This window comes from Trichosurus vulpecula, chromosome 2 (assembly GCF_011100635.1).
Source record: "Trichosurus vulpecula isolate mTriVul1 chromosome 2, mTriVul1.pri, whole genome shotgun sequence".
Classification (NCBI taxonomy): domain Eukaryota; kingdom Metazoa; phylum Chordata; class Mammalia; order Diprotodontia; family Phalangeridae; genus Trichosurus; species Trichosurus vulpecula.
This window is the reverse complement of record NC_050574.1, coordinates 62,444,621-62,464,628: the sequence shown is the minus strand read 5'-3', so window position 1 is coordinate 62,464,628 and position 20,008 is coordinate 62,444,621. Positions and strand designations below refer to the sequence as shown.

At 42.5% G+C, this 20,008-nt stretch overlaps 1 protein-coding gene across 1 annotated transcript in view; it reads right to left on the bottom strand.

Annotated features, from left to right (window-relative positions):
- Nucleotides 1-1,754: 1,754 nt before the first annotated feature.
- THEMIS2 (thymocyte selection associated family member 2) overlaps nt 1,755-20,008 on the bottom strand; it is a 29,892-nt gene continuing 11,638 nt past the window's right edge. Inside the window, exons 3-6 of the mRNA XM_036747970.1 lie at nt 11,590-11,997; nt 7,414-8,429; nt 4,234-4,393; nt 1,755-2,704 (exon numbers count right to left, since the gene is read on the bottom strand). Coding sequence (XP_036603865.1) covers nt 2,535-2,704; nt 4,234-4,393; nt 7,414-8,429; nt 11,590-11,997 — 1,754 coding nt within the window. The 3' untranslated portion in view covers nt 1,755-2,534. The remainder of the gene's footprint in view (nt 2,705-4,233; nt 4,394-7,413; nt 8,430-11,589; nt 11,998-20,008) is intronic.

The window sequence follows — 20,008 nt, the reverse complement described above, 5'->3', positions numbered from 1 at the left end:
TTTCATTTAAATTGTCAGTTTTATTAACATCTAACTGGGTAAAATAGTTCTTCATAATTTTTTTATTACTTTCTTGGTAGTAAGGTCACTTGTAAAATTTTTCATACTGGTAATTGTGTGTGTGTGTGTGTGTGTGTGTGTATGTGTGTTAAGTTAGCTAATGATTTAACTGTTTAAAAAACAGCTCCTAGTTTTATTAACTTTTTTCCCTTTTAATTTTGTTAATCTCTTCTTTGATTCTGAGGATTTCTATTTAGTAGAAAATGTTTTTAAAATTTATAGATTTCCTAGGGTTTTTTAGTTGTATGCTCAATTTGTGGATCTGCTCTCTCTCTCTCTTTGGTGAAAATGTTTAGAGATATAAATTTTCCCTCAAGGACTGCTTTGGTTGCATCCACAAAATTTTGGTATGTTGTTTCATTGTCATTATTTTTAATAAATTTTATACACTCATTCTTTAGGATTTTTATTTAGTTTCCAATTAGTTTTAATCATTTCTCCAGACACTCTTTATTGAATATAAATTTATTGCATTATGGGCCATGAAATATATGCTGAATAATTCTGCTTTGCTCTATTTGTTTTGAGGTTTTTACATCCTAATACAGGGCCAATTTTTAAGGTGCCATACACAGCTGAATAGTAGGTATATTCCTTTTTATTCCCACTCAGTTATCTCCAAAGATTTATCACATCTAACTTTTCCAGAATCTATACAGAATCTTATCCTTTTTTGGTTTGTTGCTGTTAGATTTATATAAATCTAGTAAAGGTAAATTGAGTCACCCCACTTTTATAGCTTTACTGTTAATATTTCTCACTGAAACTCATTTAACATTTCCTTTAGGTATTTCCATGATATGTCATTTGAAATGACACATTTCAAGTGAAATTTGAAATATATATGATTTGTATTTATTCATTATCTATGGTACTTTTCAGCAAAATAGTTTTCCTATTTATCTCTTCTAGTTAAATCTATTTTTTTTTGCTTGCTTTGAGATCGTAGTTTCTACCACCACCATTTTTACTCAAGCTAAAGCATAGTATATTTTGCCTCTGCATGCATCTTTCTGTTTCAGGTGTGTTCCTTGTAACCAACATACAAAGTATCCCAAAAGTCTTAGTGCAATTTTAGACTTCAATATTTTTAATAGCTTAAAACTGCACTAAGACTTTTGGGATGACCTATATCATAAGAGTCTGCTTTCTGATACATTCTACTGATGTTGCATTCAGTCTTAGAGGTGAGTGGATCCTATTAATAGTCACAGTTATGATTGTAATTGTGTATTTCCCTCCATCTTATTCTCCTATACTTTCCCTAATCTTTGTTTCCTACTCCTTATTTTCCTTTTTTTAAACAGGACAGTGAGAGAGAAGAGTGAATTCAGACCCAGAACTCCAGATTTGGTGTAATCTGCTTCTGTTCCCTTTCCCCTCTTTCTATCATCTAGAGACAAATAACAGGCTCATATCCTTTCTATCTTTTCTTTTAAGCCCTTCCTTAAATCTATCCTCCTTAGAGTCACTTAAGATATCCCTCTTTAAACATATCCTCCCTTTTATTCCCCCTTTTCCCTTATCCCCTTTGCCTCCTCTTTTTATTTTTTAAATTATTTTTATTTATTTCATTAACTATTTCCCAAATACTATGCAAATACAAAAGGTAAGACAGTCTCTGCCTTCAAAGAGTTTATATTCATTTTTTAATTTAAATTCTTTTCATTTAAAAATCCATTCTTTTTCTCCCACTTCCCCCATTGGAGGAGAAAAAAGAAAAGCAAAAGTCTTGTAACAAATATGCACAGTCAAGCAAAGCAAATTCTTGTACTGGCAATGTCCAAAAAAATTTATCTTAGTCTGCACCAGCCCTGAGTGGATCACCTCCCTCCCTGTCAGGAAGTGGATGGCATACTTCATTAAGAGTCCCCTGGATTGGTGGTTGGCCATTTCATTGCTCAGAGTTCTCAAGTTTTTCAGAGTTCTTTGTCTTTACAATGTTGTTGTTGCATAAATTGTTCTGTTTCTGGAAGGACCTTACACTCTAATGGGGAAGACAATATCCACATGGGAGTGATGGGCATGGGAAGGTGTTTTGGCTTTGCTGTTTTGACCACAGAGATGGTGGGTGAAATCAAAGGACCACTGATTGACACACCCTATTCTAGGAATGGTAGTGATGATTTAATTATTGTTCCCAGAACAAGACTTGGAAAGGATGTGGGATATACCGGGGGCAGCATGGAATGAAAATGCCAAGAGAGCAACAGTCCTGGGCTGAACTAGATAGAGTGAGCCTTCATCAATCGGAAGCCCAGTGTGGGAGCTGGAGCTCAGGAGCATGGACTATGAAGATGAATGGAGGGCAGTAGTGTGAAAGGTCTGGATCTCTGAGTCAGGAATTGTTCCCCCCACCCCACCCCCATGTTGGTTCTGAGCTGGACACCTAGGAACAGTGGGAGGCTGGTAGAGTTGTCATCTTTGGAGTCCTTCCTCTCTTGGTCCTTGTAGGGAAGCATTAGCCTCATCCATCATCTGAATGGTTTGCTTGAACTGAAGTCGTCCAGATACTCATAGTCGTGGTCACAGTAGGGAAGTATGGTCTCTGCCATTCTCTTTATGGTTTGCTTAAGCTCCTCGTCAGGACTCTCATAGTCATGGTCAGAATCAGTAGCAGATTCCCTCTTCTCTGTACCAGTCCCTAAGAAGGTAAATAATGAAGGCACCACGTATTTCTGAAGGCTCCACTCCTCTCTGGCTCAATCCCCCACACCTATTCCATCCGCCCATCTCATCCCTTCATCTGCACCATCTCCTTCCTATCAAACCACTCCTGGAAAATCTCCCTCTTCCCCCTCCCCCACTCCCCACCCTTGGCCCCTTCATGAAGACTCCCAAAATTGGATTCTTTCCCACCATGGACAGAGCTCCCATTTCTCTTCTCCTAGGCTTTATCTCAAATCATACTAAACATTTTCTTTGTCCTGTATTTTTATAAGATTTAGCACAGGAAGGGATCTTAGAAAGAAATTTAATTTAACCTCCTCATGTTGCAGATAAGAACACTGAGACCCAGAGTGGTTAAGTGGCTTGCTGAAAGTCATAGAAATAGTAACGGTTAGAACCTGGATTAGAAGCCAGCTCGTCCGACTCCAGACTCTCAGCTGTCTGTTGTATGTTTGTACATATGTGGGTATGTACACACACATATACATATGTACATATATGTGTGTGGACAATACGTCCCCAAAGTCTTAATGCAGTTTTGAGTTTTAACAGCTTAAAACAATATAAAATATTAATATATGTACATATATTTATATTATATATAATGTTCCAAAAATCATAGTGCCATTTTAAGTTTTAGTAACTTAATACTATTTATATATTAATATCTGTATGTATAAAAACATATATATTATATATGCAGAATGTTCCAAAAGCCTTAGTGCCATTTTAAGTTTTAATAGCTTACAGGGGAACTAAGACTTTTGGGACACCCTGTACATGTAGTTTCCTATATGGATTTGCCTTTATTCGGTTCTCCATGAGTGGCTCTGGTTCACTGAGGGCAGGGCCATTCTCTGAGTCATTCTCTATACTATGCCCAGCCTAGTGCCTAGTGCCACATAACAGCGGGCAAGACAGCTATCAACTGACCTGGTATTCAAAATTTGGGTTCTCTCACTGCTACCAAGTGACTTCACTTCTGAAGCCTCAGCTTCCTTATCTATAAAATGGGGGTGATACTTTGACCGTTTCTGCAAGCAGAAGGCTAGCCTGGACATAGGGATGCATGGCTTGCTAAGAGGCCACCCTATTGCCCTGAGTAGGTCTGAGAAGCTCTAAGGCGGGTGCTCTTCACTTGGGGGCTGGGAATTTGTTTTCTCAACTATCTTGATAAGTGCATATCAGTGTAATTGGTTTTCTTTGTAATCCCTTATATTTTTATTTTCTGTGTTTAAAAACATAATTCTGAGAAGGGGCCCATGGTCTTTGTTAGATTGCCAAAAGGGTCCAGGGCACTCTTGGGCAATGAGCAAAGGTGAGTCTCCAGCTGAGCGTCAGCCCACGCCTGGCTCATGGGACTCTGGCCCCTACCTACTCTCCTCCTCTACTCCCCCCTAACAATCATAGGTAGAATTGTATGGAAAGGAGGGGGCAATTTTGGGGAGCCCTTGGTGAGGACATTGTGAGGTTGGGCCCCAGGGGAGGTCACTGATGACATACCTGAGGTCTTTATGAGTGGCTTCCGAACTTTGCAGGATTTGCTATACAGTTGTGAGCAGCCCTTGGAGGCCTGTGGCAAGGATGAGGCTTTGGGTTTTCTGGTGGGGAGTTCAGGCAGCGGCACTGGGGCCTTTTTCTTAGGCCCCGGGGGTTGCTTAGGCTGTGGATGAGAGAGAAGAGCTGTCAAATCAACCTCAGCCCAAGAAAACAGGCAGCAGGCCTAATTAAAAGCAGGTGAGTGGGATTAATTAAAATCAGGCAATGAAGTCTAATAAAAGTATGAAAATCAAGGGGGCAGGGTTCTTGAAAATCAGAAAGTGGGTCTGCCTGGGGGAAGATGCTGGTGTTTCAGGAGGTTGGGGATGATCTGAGACAGGTTATTGGGGGGGCAGATGGGTGGTGGTGTCAGGGCCAGTTTTCTAAAGTCTGTGCTCCAAGGTCTCTTACTGAACACAGCTGTAGGCTCAAAGGAGTGGGAGGAAGAAGAGGAGAAGAGAAAAAAAAAACACTAGGAAAAAAGCCCTTAGGGAAGCCCGTCTTGCTGTTCCCCTGAAGTATCTTTCTTTCCATACCTTAGTGGTCAAGCTCCTAAAAAGCTGGCTTTCTCTGCTTTGTTACCACCCCACTCACTCTGTGTCCTATGATTTGGCTATTGCCCAGCATTTCCCTGAAGCTGCCTTATCTAAAGTCACTAGGAGTCACCAAGTCCAAAGGCCTTTCTTTTTCAGCTGTCATTCTCCTTGACCCCTCCCCTCTCCTAGGATTCTGGGGCCCTTCCTACTCCTGGTTTTCCTCCTACCTCTTTGGCCGCTCCTTTTCGGTCTTCACCAGCTTTGCATCCCACCCCTTGAACGCGGTCCTCCACCCAGAGGCTCTGTCTTTGTCCTTCCTTGGTCCTCTTCCTACTTGGGGGATCATTTATTTACTCCTACGGCCTCAACTATCACCTGTGCATCCATGAGGGCCAAATCGCTATTGCCGGCGCCAAACTCTTCCCTGAACACACTCAACGTGTCCAAAACAGAATTCATCTTTCCTTGAAGACCCTCCCCCTCTTCCCAGCTTCCTGTTCCTGTCATGGGTACCCACCAGCCTCCTGGTCCCTCAGGATCGCAACTTCAATTTCATCTTCGATTTTTCCCTTGCCTCAAGTATCCAGTGTAATGTCAAATACTGCCATTCTATATTGATGACATGTCTTGGGTCTGAGCCTTCTCCCATTCATAAAACCACAACACTAGCTCATGCCCTCATCACCTCTCTCCTGGACCACTGCCTCCAGCCTCCCCCCATCCCAGTCCATCTTCCATTCAGGTGCCAATGCAATTTTCCTAAGACCTAAGTATAGGTCTGTTCATGTCACCCACCCCCCGCTGAAACTCCAGTAGCTCCTTATTACTTCTAGGGTCAAGTAGTAAGTCTTCCCCTATTTAAAGCCCTTTTCAATCTGGTCCCTTACTACCTTTTCAGTCTTCATACACTTTAGTTCCTTCTGCTAGGTAGTGCAGTGGTTAGAGCACTGGACCTGGAGTCAGGGAGACTCATCTTCCTGAGTTAAAATCTGGCCTCAGACATTTACTAGCTGTGTGACCCCAGGCAAGTCATTTAACCCTGTTTGCCTCAGTTTCTTCATCTGTAAAATGAGCTGGAGAAGGAAATGGCAAACTACCCCAGTATCTCTGCCAAGAAAACCCCCAAATGGGGTCATGAAGAGCTGAACATGACAGAAATAACTCAACAACAACAACAAACCCACTCTACAGTCCAGGTACCTTGGCCTTGGTGCTCTTTGCACATGCCTGGAATGCTCTTTCTCTTCATTTCCATCTCTTAGCCACCCAGGGCTCCTTGAAGATTCCTGCTGCTCTAGCACCTTCCTTCATTCATGCTGTATACATTTTGTTTGTACATAGTGGTTTGCGTGTTGTCTCCCCCATCATGTAAGCTCCTTGAGGGCAGGACCTGTCTTTTGTCTTCCTTTGTATCATTTGAGCTTAGGACAGGGCCTGGCACATAGTAAATGCTTAATAAAGGCTTGCTGACAGATTTATTGACCTCCACTATCCCATTTCAAACAGGCTGCAGGATATCTCTCACCCAGATGTCCCACCAACAGCTCAAAATTAACGTGTTCAAAACTGAATGCATCATCTCTCTCCCCCAACCCTGTCCTTCCTCCCAAATTCCCTGTTTCTACTGATAGTACCATCATCTTGCCACTCATGTACATTCAAAATCTCAGAGACATCTTCTAGAGGCAACTCAGAACAGTGAGAAATGTCCTGGATCTTTAGCCAGAAGACCCGAATTCAAATTCTAGCCCTACCTCTTAGTAACTGTGGGGCATTGGTTTATGCACAACCTCGCTGACCTCACCTTCGTCATCTATCAAACAAGGGGGTGGGAGTGAATGGCCTCTGAGGCCCCTTCAGCTGTCGATCTACGATTCTGTGACTCTTCTTTCTCTCCCCATACCCAATCAGTTATCAGGTCCTTTCAACAATCTCTTTCCCCCATCTATCCCCTTCTTTCTGTTCCCAATGCCTATTTCACATTCTCATAACCTCTCCTCTGGAGGCTTGTAACAGCCTCTAAACTGGTCTGCTGCTGCCAGAGAAATCCAATCACATCACTCCCTGCTTCCACTGCCTAGGAAACCCAGGCCTAAGGGAGGCTTCAGGCTTGGATCTTGGTGGGACCAAGCTATAAAGGAACTAAGTTGAAATGTAAACCAAACCCCTCTCCCCTCTCCAGAGACTGTGCTAGGATAGGAGGAATTATACCCTTCCCAGGTATCAAGGGTTAATGCTTATAAGTTTGTTACTGCTATACTGAAGCAAATATTTCTTTATAATGGAACTGGGATGTAGGGGACCCCCAAAATCAGGGGAATACAAAAGGTGTGGGCTTGAACCAATGGCAGAGAAAGTAGATACCCTTCAACCACCAAAAGGGCACCAGAGAATCCTAAGGGGAGGGGGGAAGTGAAATGTACTGGCCTTTGGGCAGTGAGGACAGAGGAGTCTGTGACATTACTCTCTCTCACCCTGGTTCTATGACTTTCCACATGTTATCCACTTTACCCCTCATCCCTGGAATAGTCTTTCCTCATGCCTCCACTTGCTAAAATCCTTCTTCCCCAACCTACCAATCTATACCTTAACTCTCTTAGATACTTACCTTGGCTGAGCTGCTGCACATTTGCTTGGTTTTGGGGGGCCTGGGTGGAGGGGCCTGGGCACTGCAGTCTTGCAAGGTCTGAAGTTTGTAGTAGAAGGCATCTGTCAGTTCTTCCACTGTGGAGATTAACAAAGGCTCCCCTTGCTCCTCCAGTGGCTCACTGACCACCACCACAGTCAGGTCTAGCCATCTGGGGGGGATCTCAAAGCACATTCTGGGATCAGTGGATAGACTGATGGTCAGGAAGGGTTCTGTGATCTTCTCCTCCAGCCGTAGGCCAAGTAAAGAGGACAGTGGGTCCTCAGAAAGGGAAGGGTCCTTGCCCAAGACCTTAACCTCACAGGGCAGTGGGACCTGGGTCATTAGGTTGGCCAGACTGTAGCGTTTCCCATCGCTCATCTCTTCTACAAAACCACAAGAGGAGTAGAGAGGCAGCAAGAGTTGTTCCTTTTCCTCTCTTTGTTCTTCCTCTTCCTCCTCTCCAGCCAGATCACTCAGTCGATTACAGACCAGAACCTCCCCATCGGGGCCCTCGTCCTTCCTTAACACCTCCACTCGGTCACCTCTGAAAAGGGAAGGGGAAGTGGAGTCACTCTCCTCACCCTCCCAGTCTTGTGTGGCCACCACACAGAGTGCAAAGCCAGGTGCCAAGGCAGCCAGGAGATCAAAAGCTGTATGGAATTCTCGGGGCCGGCGCCTCAATTTGCCCTGGTAGGCTCCTGAGATGAAGAAGTGTCTGGGGGTTTTTCGGCTCCTACTGGACGCCAGTACCCGCCATGGTGGGGAGGCTGGGCCATGAATCAGGAGCTCCTGACCCTTTTTCAGGGACCTATGAAAGATAGGGGGACCATCGGGGACTTCTAGGATCACTGCCCGCATTGGGAAAGGCCCATCCTGGGCCAAGACGTCACTTAGCAGCAAAGGTTTGATGAAGTGTTGATGATGTTCCAAGGCTTCAGTGACGTCCTCCACGTCCACTTCCAGGGTAGAAGGGATCTTCACGATGTCTGTACGCGCTGTGGAGGGAGGTGAGGGTCAGACCCCAGGCCCTGGTGACACCACCCCAGGAAGTATCTCCTCCCATCCCTGCCAGGTCCTAGCCAAGGAAGCTCAACCCTAGGAAGGCTCAGCATCTTGGGCCATTCTTCCTGTTCCCTCTTCTCAAAAGGAATGGCCTAAAAGGCAGAACCACTGTATGGAGGGGTTAGAAGGATCCTCAGAAGTCTCGGAAGTCAGGTTAGTCCCACCATCTCATTTCACAGAGGGGGAAACTGAGACCCTGAGAGGGGAAGAAATTTACCCAAAGAGCTTCCACGGGGACCATGAGAGCTGTTGGGAATATTAAGTCATCTACTCCAAACCCCTCATGTTACAGAACTGGAAACAGGTACAAAAGAGTACCCTTGGTCTTGGAGTAACAGCCGAGACTGGTTTTACACAAAGGTCCTCTCACTCTAAATCTCATGTCCTGTACCATATGGGCCAAGCGACAACGCTCCTTAAGAGCTTCTCACATCTCAGGAATCAGCTAGATGGGCATGGATGGACTGTGACACACTGCTGTGTCCATGGACCTCTTGCCCTGGTGGGGCTGCCCAGGATCCAGAACCCTATGGAAATGAGGGATGCTTGTCCAGTTTCCAGAAATCCCTAGTTGCTACAGACACCTACATTGCTATCTCTGTGTTTTCTCTACTTTCCACACACCTCCCCTCTACCACTTTTGGGAAGCTTTGGGGGGAAAAGGAGGGGAAGATCAGGGAAGGGAGGAAAGGGGCACATCTAGAGACTTGCTCACCTCCCAATCTGAGACCCCTCCAGGTCCCTCTTCCAGACTCACTGTGGTTCACAAAGCTCTTTCTTTACAACAATCCTATGAGGGAGGAAATGCCAGGATAACTCCCCACTTAGAGATGAAAAAACTAAGGTTTGGAGTGATGAAGCAATCAGGCCATGGTGGCTATGGTGGATAGAGCTCTGGGCCTGGGGTCAGGAGAACCTGAGCTCAACTCACACACGAGCTGTGTGACCCTGGGCAAGTCACTCAACTTGTTTGCCTCAGTTTCCTCAACTGTAAAACAGAAATAATGATAGTATCTGCCTTGCTTAGCACAGTGCCTGGTACATAGTAAGTGACGTGCTCGTGGTAGATTTTACATACACACGCACACACACACACACACGTTTATTCCCTTTCTCCCTAGGTGCGATGTGTATCCATGTGTATACACACATACATACATAAATATATAATTATATATATACACGTACACATATATATCCACACACATGCACTTATCCTCCTTTCCCTCTGCACTCACTCAAGCTTCCAGTGCTTCCAAATGTGGTGCCCAGAACTGAACATAACCCTCCAGATATGGGGCTATTGATGGGCCCCTCACTAGATCAGGGGACAGTGAAACTTTTCTTCCCTCTCTTCTCCTGGAAAGTCTAACACAGCATTAGATTATTTTGGCTTCATGTTACCCAGCTGACTCATCCTGAGTTTTTAGTTCACTGAAAGCCCCACCTCTTCCTTGCATAAGCTATAGCAATGCCTCATCCTCCTATGCCCATCCGGTTGGAACCTTAACCTCAAGTGTGAGACTTTGCCTTTACACCTGCCCAGCTTCATTTGGTGGCTTCAGCTCTTGGTTCTGCCCGTCAAGTCCTTCATTCAGACTCCAAGTTCAGTATATGTCAACACCTCGAGTCATTTACCTTGTGCCCTGTGGCTACATATCCATATCCAGGGACTCCTGGACCTTTGGCTGTGCTACCAGAGCTAATACCCCTCCAATACTCTCTCACATGCTTTGTGGTCCACCCCTCTTGCCTAGCAATCTTGAGGCTCCTTCAGGAATTAGTAGGAGGAAAGCAAGGCAGCTAGGTGGAGCAGTGGATAGAGCACCAGGCCTGGACCTGAGTAGCCTCAGGCCTCAGAAAATTAGTAGCTGTGTGACCCTGGGCAAGTCACTTAACCCTGTTTGCCTCAGTTTTCTAATCCATAAAATAAGCTGGAGAAGGAAATGACAAACCACTACAGTATTTCTGCCAAGAAATCCTCAATGGGGTCACAAAGAGTCGGACGTGACTGAAACAACCAAACACTACCAGAAAGCAAGGAATGACAGATGGACTGATTTGATATTAGCTTAAGATAAGAATAATTAGAAAGATCCATCTGTTCCAGGTTGGGTAAGCCACGTAATACATTAAAAAACCAAAGAGAATTTACTTTGGGGCCATTCGCTTCCATACTCCCATTAGACGGCAAGTGTTTTGAGGGCGGGAAATGTCTTTTGCCTCTTTTTGTATCCACAGTGCCTAGCACATAGTAGGCCCCTCATAAATGTTTACTGACTGGTTATTGATATGTTGGCCCTTCCGGTACTTTAAGAACTTGAATATTTTCTAGCCATGTGACCCTAGGCAAGTGTCTCTGTTTTCCTCATCTGTAAAATGTGAGTTGTTGACCAGCAAAGGTCAGCTCCCCCCCAACTCCCCTCTGGGTGACATTACATTGTGTGCTGCCCATGGGAGATGCTCAAGGGATGCGCCCCCACAATGGAGGAGAGAGGTGAAATGGATGTTAGCAGACACACTAGGATTTCCATCATGGTGGTTAGGGAACCTGGGCAAGATGAGAAGAGGCCGATGTCCTGACACCAAACTGGTGTGGGGAGGAGAATGGAGGGCATGCAGGGCAGAGACAAGGAGAAGGTGTTTGGTGTCAGCTGTGCTCCCCTGGCACCATCACTGGAGGGTGGAAGACTATTACTAGGTCTCTGTCATTCTAGGACTGCAGCTAATGCTTCTACCTCATAAAGCATGTTCCAGAATTAGAAAAGCAAGTGATGAGACTTAGTGCTACCCAGCCAAGCTTACAACTCCCCCTAATTCCCATCCCTAAAAGGGAAGGGAGGGTGCCCACCAGCAGGCATCCTGTATGGGGTTTGGGTTCCAGTATGCCTTCTGCCAATTACTAGCCAAGTAATCATGGCCAGTAACTTCTCTTCAGGCCCCAGCTTCCTCCTCTTAAAATGTATTCTAGAGTTCTGGAACAGATTACATAGGGCTCATAGGACAGGAATGGTATTTTTCACCTGCCACACTTTCTTTCAGTGCCCCTTCTCCAGGATTGTCCACCCAGCCTAAAAGGTCCCTGGGACTCACTCTGCATGATGGCATCAATCTCATACTCAGGTTGGAGGCTCAGGGGGTTCCAGTGGAGAGTGGGGCAGATACAGGGTTGATCCAGCAGAACAGGGTCCTGCAATGTCTGGAGTAATGTCTGTGGGAAGCCTGGTCCCCAGTTGTAAAAAGTCCCTTGCAGAGACAGAGGTAGGTATGTGGTGAACTTGTGGTTTCCTGAGTCCATCATGCAGTACACATAGGGGATACCCTGGTATGTCTCCACAGCCATCAGCACAAGGGGCTGGTCTCTGGGCACCACACTGCCCTCTACTTCAATGTCATGCACTGAGCTGAAGTAGATGGGTAGTGGCCCATTTTTGGTGGCAGCAGACATCAGCTGGTTCAGGGTACCATAGAGCTTAGGTTTGACAGTTGAGCTGAAGTAGCCTGTGGAAAAGAGAGCAGAGAATGACTGTATCACGTGGTGCTGGCCCAGGGCCCTAAACACTGGGACTTAACTTATGCAGAAGGTGGGAGCCAAGGCATTTAGCAGCACGAATTGAGGAGCACAGCACAGTCCGACAAAGCTTATATTGGGAATGCTAGAGCTAAAAACAAGTAAAGGTTGGTGAGGAAAACTAAGGCCAGCAACAACAACAAAAAAGCAGGTTTGAGGTTTGGGGCTTTTTCTGGCTATGTTGGGGTGAGGTTCAAAGAAGGAATAGAAATCTGCTTGGGGGTGGATGAGACAGTGATAACTAACAACAGAGAGAAGACAGAGCTGTTCGGTTCTCATTTCACTCCTGTTTTCTCTGCCAAAGAGAATAGCCTTTGTTCTGAAAGTAACAGGAATAGATAGTAAGAGACACCACTAGCTACCCTTGGTGAATTAATCCGCTTTCCTTTGATGGATTATCTTCTCAGGCACAGAAAGAATGGGTAGATGTGACTGCTGAGTTACTGTCAGGAAGATCTGAGAGATCTTGGAAAATGGAGGAGATGTTGCAAGACTGGAGCAAGGTGACCACTGACCTAACTTTCAAAAAAAGAACAGCCTTAAAATGGTAGACCAGTAAGCTCGTCTTTAACTTCTGGGGAAAATCCAGAACAGATCATTAGAAAGATGGCTAGTGAACATCTAGAAAGGGAAGCAGTGATCACAGCAGGCTGGCGATGCCTCATTAAGAACGGTTTGTGCCAGAGCTCATTGTCCCTTTTGGCAGGATCATTGCTTCACAAATATCCCATCTGATCCTTACAACAATCACCCTGGGAGGCAGGTGCTATTAAGATCCCCATTTTACAGTTGAGGAAACTGAGGCAAACAGAGGTTAAGTGACTTGCCCAGGGTCACACAACTACTAATTGTCTGAGGTTAGATTTGAACTCAGGTTTTCCTGACCTCAACCAGCTGCCTTTCATCAAATACACAGGTGACACAAAGGAGCTAACAGGACACAAAAAGATATCGACAGGCTAGAGTACTGGACTGAACCAAAGAAGATGAAATTGCAAGAGACAAATGTAATCTTAACTTGAGTTATTGTTGAGTCATTTCAGTCTTGTCTCCAATTGGGGTTTTCTTGGCAAAGATACTTGCGTGGTTTGCCATTTTCTTCTCTAGCTCATTTTACAGATGAGGAAACTGAGGCAAACCAGGTTAAGTGATTTTTGCAAGGTCACATAGCTAGTGAGTATCTGAGGCTAGATTTGACTTCAGGCCCAGTGCTCTATCCACTGCCCCTTAACCCAAGTACAAAAAATCAACCTCACAAGTACAGGATGGAAGAGTTATACCTAGACAATAGTTTTGTCTGAAAAAAAGCTGGGGTTTTAGTGGGCTGGAAATGCAAAATGAGTCAGCCATGTGATGTGGCAGGCAAAAAAAGATAATGTAATCTTGGGCTTAGGATGTGGTAAACACTGTATTCTGCCTTTATCAGATTATATCTGAAGTAACATTTTTGGTTGTGGCATCACAGTTCAAGGACATTGATAAGCAGAAAGCATGGTGAAGGGCCCTTAGTCCTGGGACAGGAAGATCAGTTGAAATAACCGGACAAGTTCAGCCTGAGGAAGGAGACTGAGATAAAATGTGAGAGCTGCATTAAATACCTGAAGGGCTGTTGTGTGGAAGAGGGATTGGACAAGGTCTTTCTGACCCTGGAGGGAAGAACTAGGAGCAGGGGGCAGAGGTTGAACAGGGGTCACTCAAGGCTTGATGTCAAGAAAAATTTGACCATAATCAGTGCTGCCCAGAAGTGGAATGGGCTGCCTTAGAGGTGGCAGATTCCCTCTCCTTGGTGATCTTCAAGCAGAGAGGGAATGATACTTGTCTGGAATGTTATGCTGAGGATTCCCTTATTTTGTGAGTCAGACTAGATGGCTTCTGACTCTTAGATTCTGTGATTCTGTGACTCAGGCTTCCACCAGGACAGCTTAGCCAGCAGAACTGACCTGACCCGACCCAGAATCATCAGCTATTTCAGATGCCAGGCCTCTATTTGCCTTGAGGTATCCAAGACACCAGCTAGGGAGCCGGGGACATACGTTGGCAAAAAGTACGTGTGACACTGTGAATGTGTCCATGTGTTCAAGGGTGTGTAACCCACCCCAGGTGTGGGTTTGCGAGTGAAGCAACTTACATATGGAATATGTGTAGAATGTTGTGCCTAGTGATCAATCAGGTATCATTCATGCCATGCACAGTTGTAGGTGGTGGTGATGTGAATACAAAAATGAAACCATCCCTGCCCTCAAGGAGCAGAGAAGGAGGGCTGGAAGGCAACTAGGAGGAACTTCCCTCCTATTAGAGTTATACAACATGTTTACAGATAAGTAAATTTGGTATGCAAAATACTACTAGGTTTTGGCATGCTACTGTACGTTTTGCATACTACTGTATGTTTTGCATACTACTCTATACCATGTACTATCTACCAAAAAAAGTATACTATTACTCTGTATGTAAAAATAAGTATGCAAAAGTGATGGGGGTAGGGACTGGGGGAATCAAGAAAGGTATCTTTAATGTGTTAGCATGGGGATTGGGCACTGAAGGGAGGGTGAGGGTCTTAGAGGAAGAGGTGAGAAGAGTCCAGGTATGGAGGACAGCCTATGTAGAGGTAGAAAAGAAGGGGTTTTGTACGTGAGGAACAATAAATAGGTCAGTGGGGCTGGAAAGTAAGGAGAATTGTGTGTAATCAGCTTGGAAAGATAGGATGGAAGAGTCTAAAATGCCAAACCGAAGACTTTGTTCTTTCCCCTAAAGTAAATGGGAAACAGTGGGGCTTCTTGAGCAAGGGACTGATGCAGATGGCTGAAGTATAAGAAGAGAGAAGAGGGATGGAAACGATATTGAAGAAGCAGTACAAACAAGATATGGAAACTTATTGGCTCTATGGAAGACAAATGAGAGTGAAGAATTGAAAGTTATTCCATTGCCAATGTGGCTGACTGGAAGAAAGATGATGGTGCCCTTTTCTAGAGAGGTGAGGAGGAAGGGTGGATTTAGGGATGAGGATACTGAATTCTGTTCTGTAAATCTTGATCTGAATGTCTCACAAGCATTTTAAACTTTTAACACATTCAAAACAGAACTTATTATAATATTCCCCTCCCCACCCCATCCTCCCTTCTAAAACAACCAATCAACAAACCCCTACAGTTCCCGATTCCCTTAAGGATCAAATATAAAATCCTCTTCTTTCCATTTAAAGCTCATCACATCCTGACCTTTGACTAACTTTTACCTAACTCCCCTTGACATTCTCTACAATTCAGCTAGACTGACTGACTTGCTAGTCCTCACACACGACCCCCTATTTCCCATCTCTATGCCAAACTGTCCCTCTACATGGAGCACTGCACTGTCTCCTCACCTTTTCCTCTTAGTTTTACCTGGCTTCCTTCAAGACTTAGCTCAAACTCTAAGACTTAGCTCAAACTTTTTGGCTTCCCCCCCCCCCCACAATGTGCCTTGCCCTTTCAGATTACCTTCATCTGCTCTGTTATTGAATGCCCTGAAAGTCTTCATGAAGTCTGAAGCTGTAACAGTTTAAAACTTAACTAACACTGGGAGGAGAAAGAGAGAGGAAGAATGGGGGAAATTATCTCACATGAAAGAGGTAGAGCTTTTACATTGGCAGGGGGCTGATGGCAGGCAACACTTGAACCTCACTCTCACTGGAATTGGTTCAGAGGAAATATATATATATATATATGTGTGTGTGTGTGTATATACATATATATATGTGTGTATGTATGTATGTATATATACGTATACATACATATGTATACATACACATGGTGTGTGCATATGTATATATACATATACACATATTATACATATAAATATATACATACATACATGCACACATATTTAGTTGGGTATAGAAGTCTATCTTGCCCAGTGAGGAAACAGGAGGGGAAGGGGATAAGAAATACGAGGGTGGGGAAGATAAAAGGGAGGGTGGATTAAGGGAGGCAGTGATCTGAAGCAAAACAGACTTTTGAGGAGGGACAGGATAAGAAAAAGGATGGAGGAAATACATATGAATTCAATAAACTCACCCATAAAATGGAAGTGGATAGCAGAATGGATTAGAAACCAGAATCTAATAATATGTTGTTTAGAAGAAACATAAAGATGTCACACAGAGTAAAAATAAGGGGCTGGAGCAGAATCAATTAAGCTTCAAGGGAGGTAAAAAAAAGGCAGGAGTAGCAAGAACTAACTAAATCTAAACATAAAGTAAATATAAAAGAAATTAAGGAGATGAATAGAATTTTAGAAAAGTTAGATATGATAGCACTGGAGAAAATTGAATAGGTATAGAAAGGAGTATACCTTTCATGTATGGCATTTCACAAATATTGACCATGTATTAGTGCATAAAAACCTCACAAACAAATGCAGAAAAGCAAAAATATTAAATGTACCTTTCTGGACCATAATGCAATAAAAGTTATATTCAACAAAGGGACTTAGAAACATAGATTAAAATTAATTAGAAATTAAATAATGTAATCCTAAGGAATGAATGGGTTAAAGAACAAATCATAGAAACAATACATAATTTCATTAAAAACAATGATCATAATGAGACAATATACAAAAATTTGTGGGATGTAGCCAAAGTAGTATGTAGGGGAAAATTCATATTTCTAAATGCTTACATTAATTTAAAAAAGAGAAAGAGCAGATCAACAAATTGGGCATGCAATTGAAAAAATTAAAAATCCCCAGGTAAGAACCAAAATAGAAATCCTGAAAATCAAAGAAGACAGTAATAAAATTAAAAGTAAAAAAAGTGAACTAAATAAACCAATAAGCTAGTTTTATGAAAATCTAATAAAATAAATAAACCATTGGTTAATTTGATTTTAAAAAAATGATGAAAACCAAATTACCAGTGTTAAAAATGAAAAGGGCTAATGCACCACCAATGAAGATGAAATCAAGGCAATTATTAGCAACTGTTTTGCCCAATTATAGATCAATAAATCTAACAATCTATGTGAAATGGATGAACATTTGCAAAAATATAAATTGTGCAGATTAACAGAAGAGGAAATATAATAAATAACCCTATCTTAGAAAATTAAACTGAACAAGCCATAAATGATTTCCCTAAGAAAAACATCCCCAGGACCAGACGGATTTACAAGTGAATTCTACTAAATATTTAAAGAACAATTAATTCCAGTACTGTATAAACTATTTGGGAAAGCAGGCAATGAAGGAGTCCTGCTAAATTCCTTTTATGACACTAATATAGTTTTGATGCCTAAACCAGGAAGAGCAAAAGCAGAGAAAGAAATCTATAAACCAATTTCCTTAATGAATATTGATGAAAAATTTAAAATAAAATACTAGCAAGGAGATTACAGCAATGTATCACAAGGACCACACAGTATGACTAGGTAGGATTTATGCCAGGAATGCAGGGCTGGTTCAATATTAGGAAAACTATCAGAACAATTGATCATATTGATAACAAAACAACAAAAATCATATGATTATCTCAAGAGATGCAGAAAAAGCTTTTGACAAAATACAGCACCCATTCCTACTAAACACTAGAAAGCATAGGAATAAATGGAGCTTTCCTTAAAGCTATCTAAAGTATCTATCTAAAAACATCAGAAAGCATTATCTGTAATGAGAATAAGCTAGAAGCCTTCCCAATAAGATTAGGGGGTGAAGCAAGGATGTTCATTATCACTACTATTATTTAATTTTATGCTAGAAATGCTAGCAACAGCAATAAAACAAGAAATAGAAATAGAAAAGAAAATGAATAAACATTGAAGAAACAAAACTATCATTCTCCACAGACAAAATGTTGTCATACTTAGAGAATCCCAGAGAATCAATTTAAAAAAACTAATTGAGGGGCAGCTAAGTAGTGCAGTGAGTAGAGCACTGGCCCTGGAGTCAAGAGGACCTGAGTTCAAATCTGGCCTCAGACACTTGACACATTTACTAGCTGTGTGACCTTGGGTAAGTCAACTGTCCTGCCTTCCCCCCTGCAAAAAAAAAAAGTTTTTTAAAAATTGAAACAATTAACAAATTTGGCAATGTTTCAGGATATAAAATAAACCCACACAAATCATCAGCTTTTATATATATAAAACCAACAAAGTCCAGCAGGAAAAGATAGAGAAATTCCATTTTAAATAAGTGCAAAGTATTGATTGCAGTCCCAAGGGATCAGGGGCCCTTCCTGGGTAAGAACTAGAGCACAGACTAGGAGAACTATACCTCTCCCCAGATCATACTACCTTGGAAGCAGTGAAAACTTCCAAACCCTCAGAACTAGCTCTGGAAACAGCTGTGCCAAAAAAAAAAAAAAAAAAGGCTGAAGCTTGAGACGGTGCCCTTCTTCCCCCACACTGGAAACAGAATTCAACTTTAACATAAAATTAAAAATCAAGAAATAGGGTGGAAAATAAGCAAACAACAAAAAAGAACCTGACCATAAGAAGTTACTATGGTGACAAGGAAGATCAAAACACAGACTCAGAAGACAATATCAAAACAGCTACAAGGAAAACTTCAAAGGGGGAAAAATGTGAATTGGACACAAACCCAACAAGAATTCCTGGAAGAGCTAAAACAAATTTTCAAAATCAAACAAGAGTAGTAGAGAGAAAATTAAGTAAAGAAATGAGAGTAAAGGAAGAGAATTATGAAAAGACCATTAACAGCTTGGTAAAAAGAGGCACAAAAATATTGAAGAAAACAACACTTTAAAAAAACAGAATTTAAAGAGGCACAAATATTCACCGAAGAAAAGAATTCCTTAAAAAGCAGAATAGGCCAAATGGGAAAAAAGAAGCAAATTCACTAAAGAAAAAATCTCCTTAAAAGAGAATTGGGCAGGTGAAAGGTAATGCCTCCATGAGACATCAAGAAACAATCAAAGTAAAAAGAATGAAAAACTAGAAGAAAATGTGAACTATCTCATCAGAAAAGCATCTGACCCAGAAAACAGATTTGGCACAGACAATTTTAAAATTATTGGGAGAGAGGTTACAAAAGGGAGGGCAGATTAAGAGAGGCTGTGGTCAGAAGCAAAACAGACTTTTGAGGAAGGATAGGATAAAAAGAGAAAGAGACAAACATAAGAAAAAAATATGGAGGGAAATAAACAGTAGTAATCATAACTGCGAATGTGAATGGGATGACCTCACACATAAAATGAAAGCAGTTTAGCAGAATGGATTAGAAACCAGAATCCAACAATATGTTGTTTACAAGAGACATAGTTGAAACAGAAAGACAGCTCAGGGGCATGGTGTATATGGCTGGGGCTGGAGTAAGGAAGACCTAGGAGTCAGACCAATACTGCCTCTGACAGTTACGTAGTTGGGTGACCGTGGGTGAGTCACTTAACCACTGTCTCAGTTTCTTCATCTGTAAAATGGGGTGGTGATGGCACCTACCGCCCAGGGTTGTTGTGAGGGTCAAATGAAATAATATTTGTAAAGTTCTTTGCAACCTTTAAAGAGCTCTATAAATGCTAGTTATTATTATCATTAACCATCATTATTCTTGTTCTCAGCGTATGTGTCAGACTCCGCAATGAAAATGAGGGCCCAGACCTCTTTGTATTCTTCCAGTCCCTAGCAGATGCCCTGCAACAACAAGTGGTTAATAACCCTTGCATTGATTTCGGTCATGTATGTATATATGCATGCATGCACATGTATATAAATATAAGAATATGAGCACAGGCTAGGATTTAGTGCAGGATTCTTTAACTTTTTTTAGGGTCTTGGCCCCCTTTGTAAGGCTGATGAATTCTCAGAATAATGTTATTAATGCATAAAATAAAATCCCTAGGATTACAAAAGAAACCAAATATACTGAAATACAGTTATCAAAGGATTTTTAAAACACAAAGACTAAGTTTACTGTCTCTAGGTAGTAACCCCGGATTTAGGTGACTGA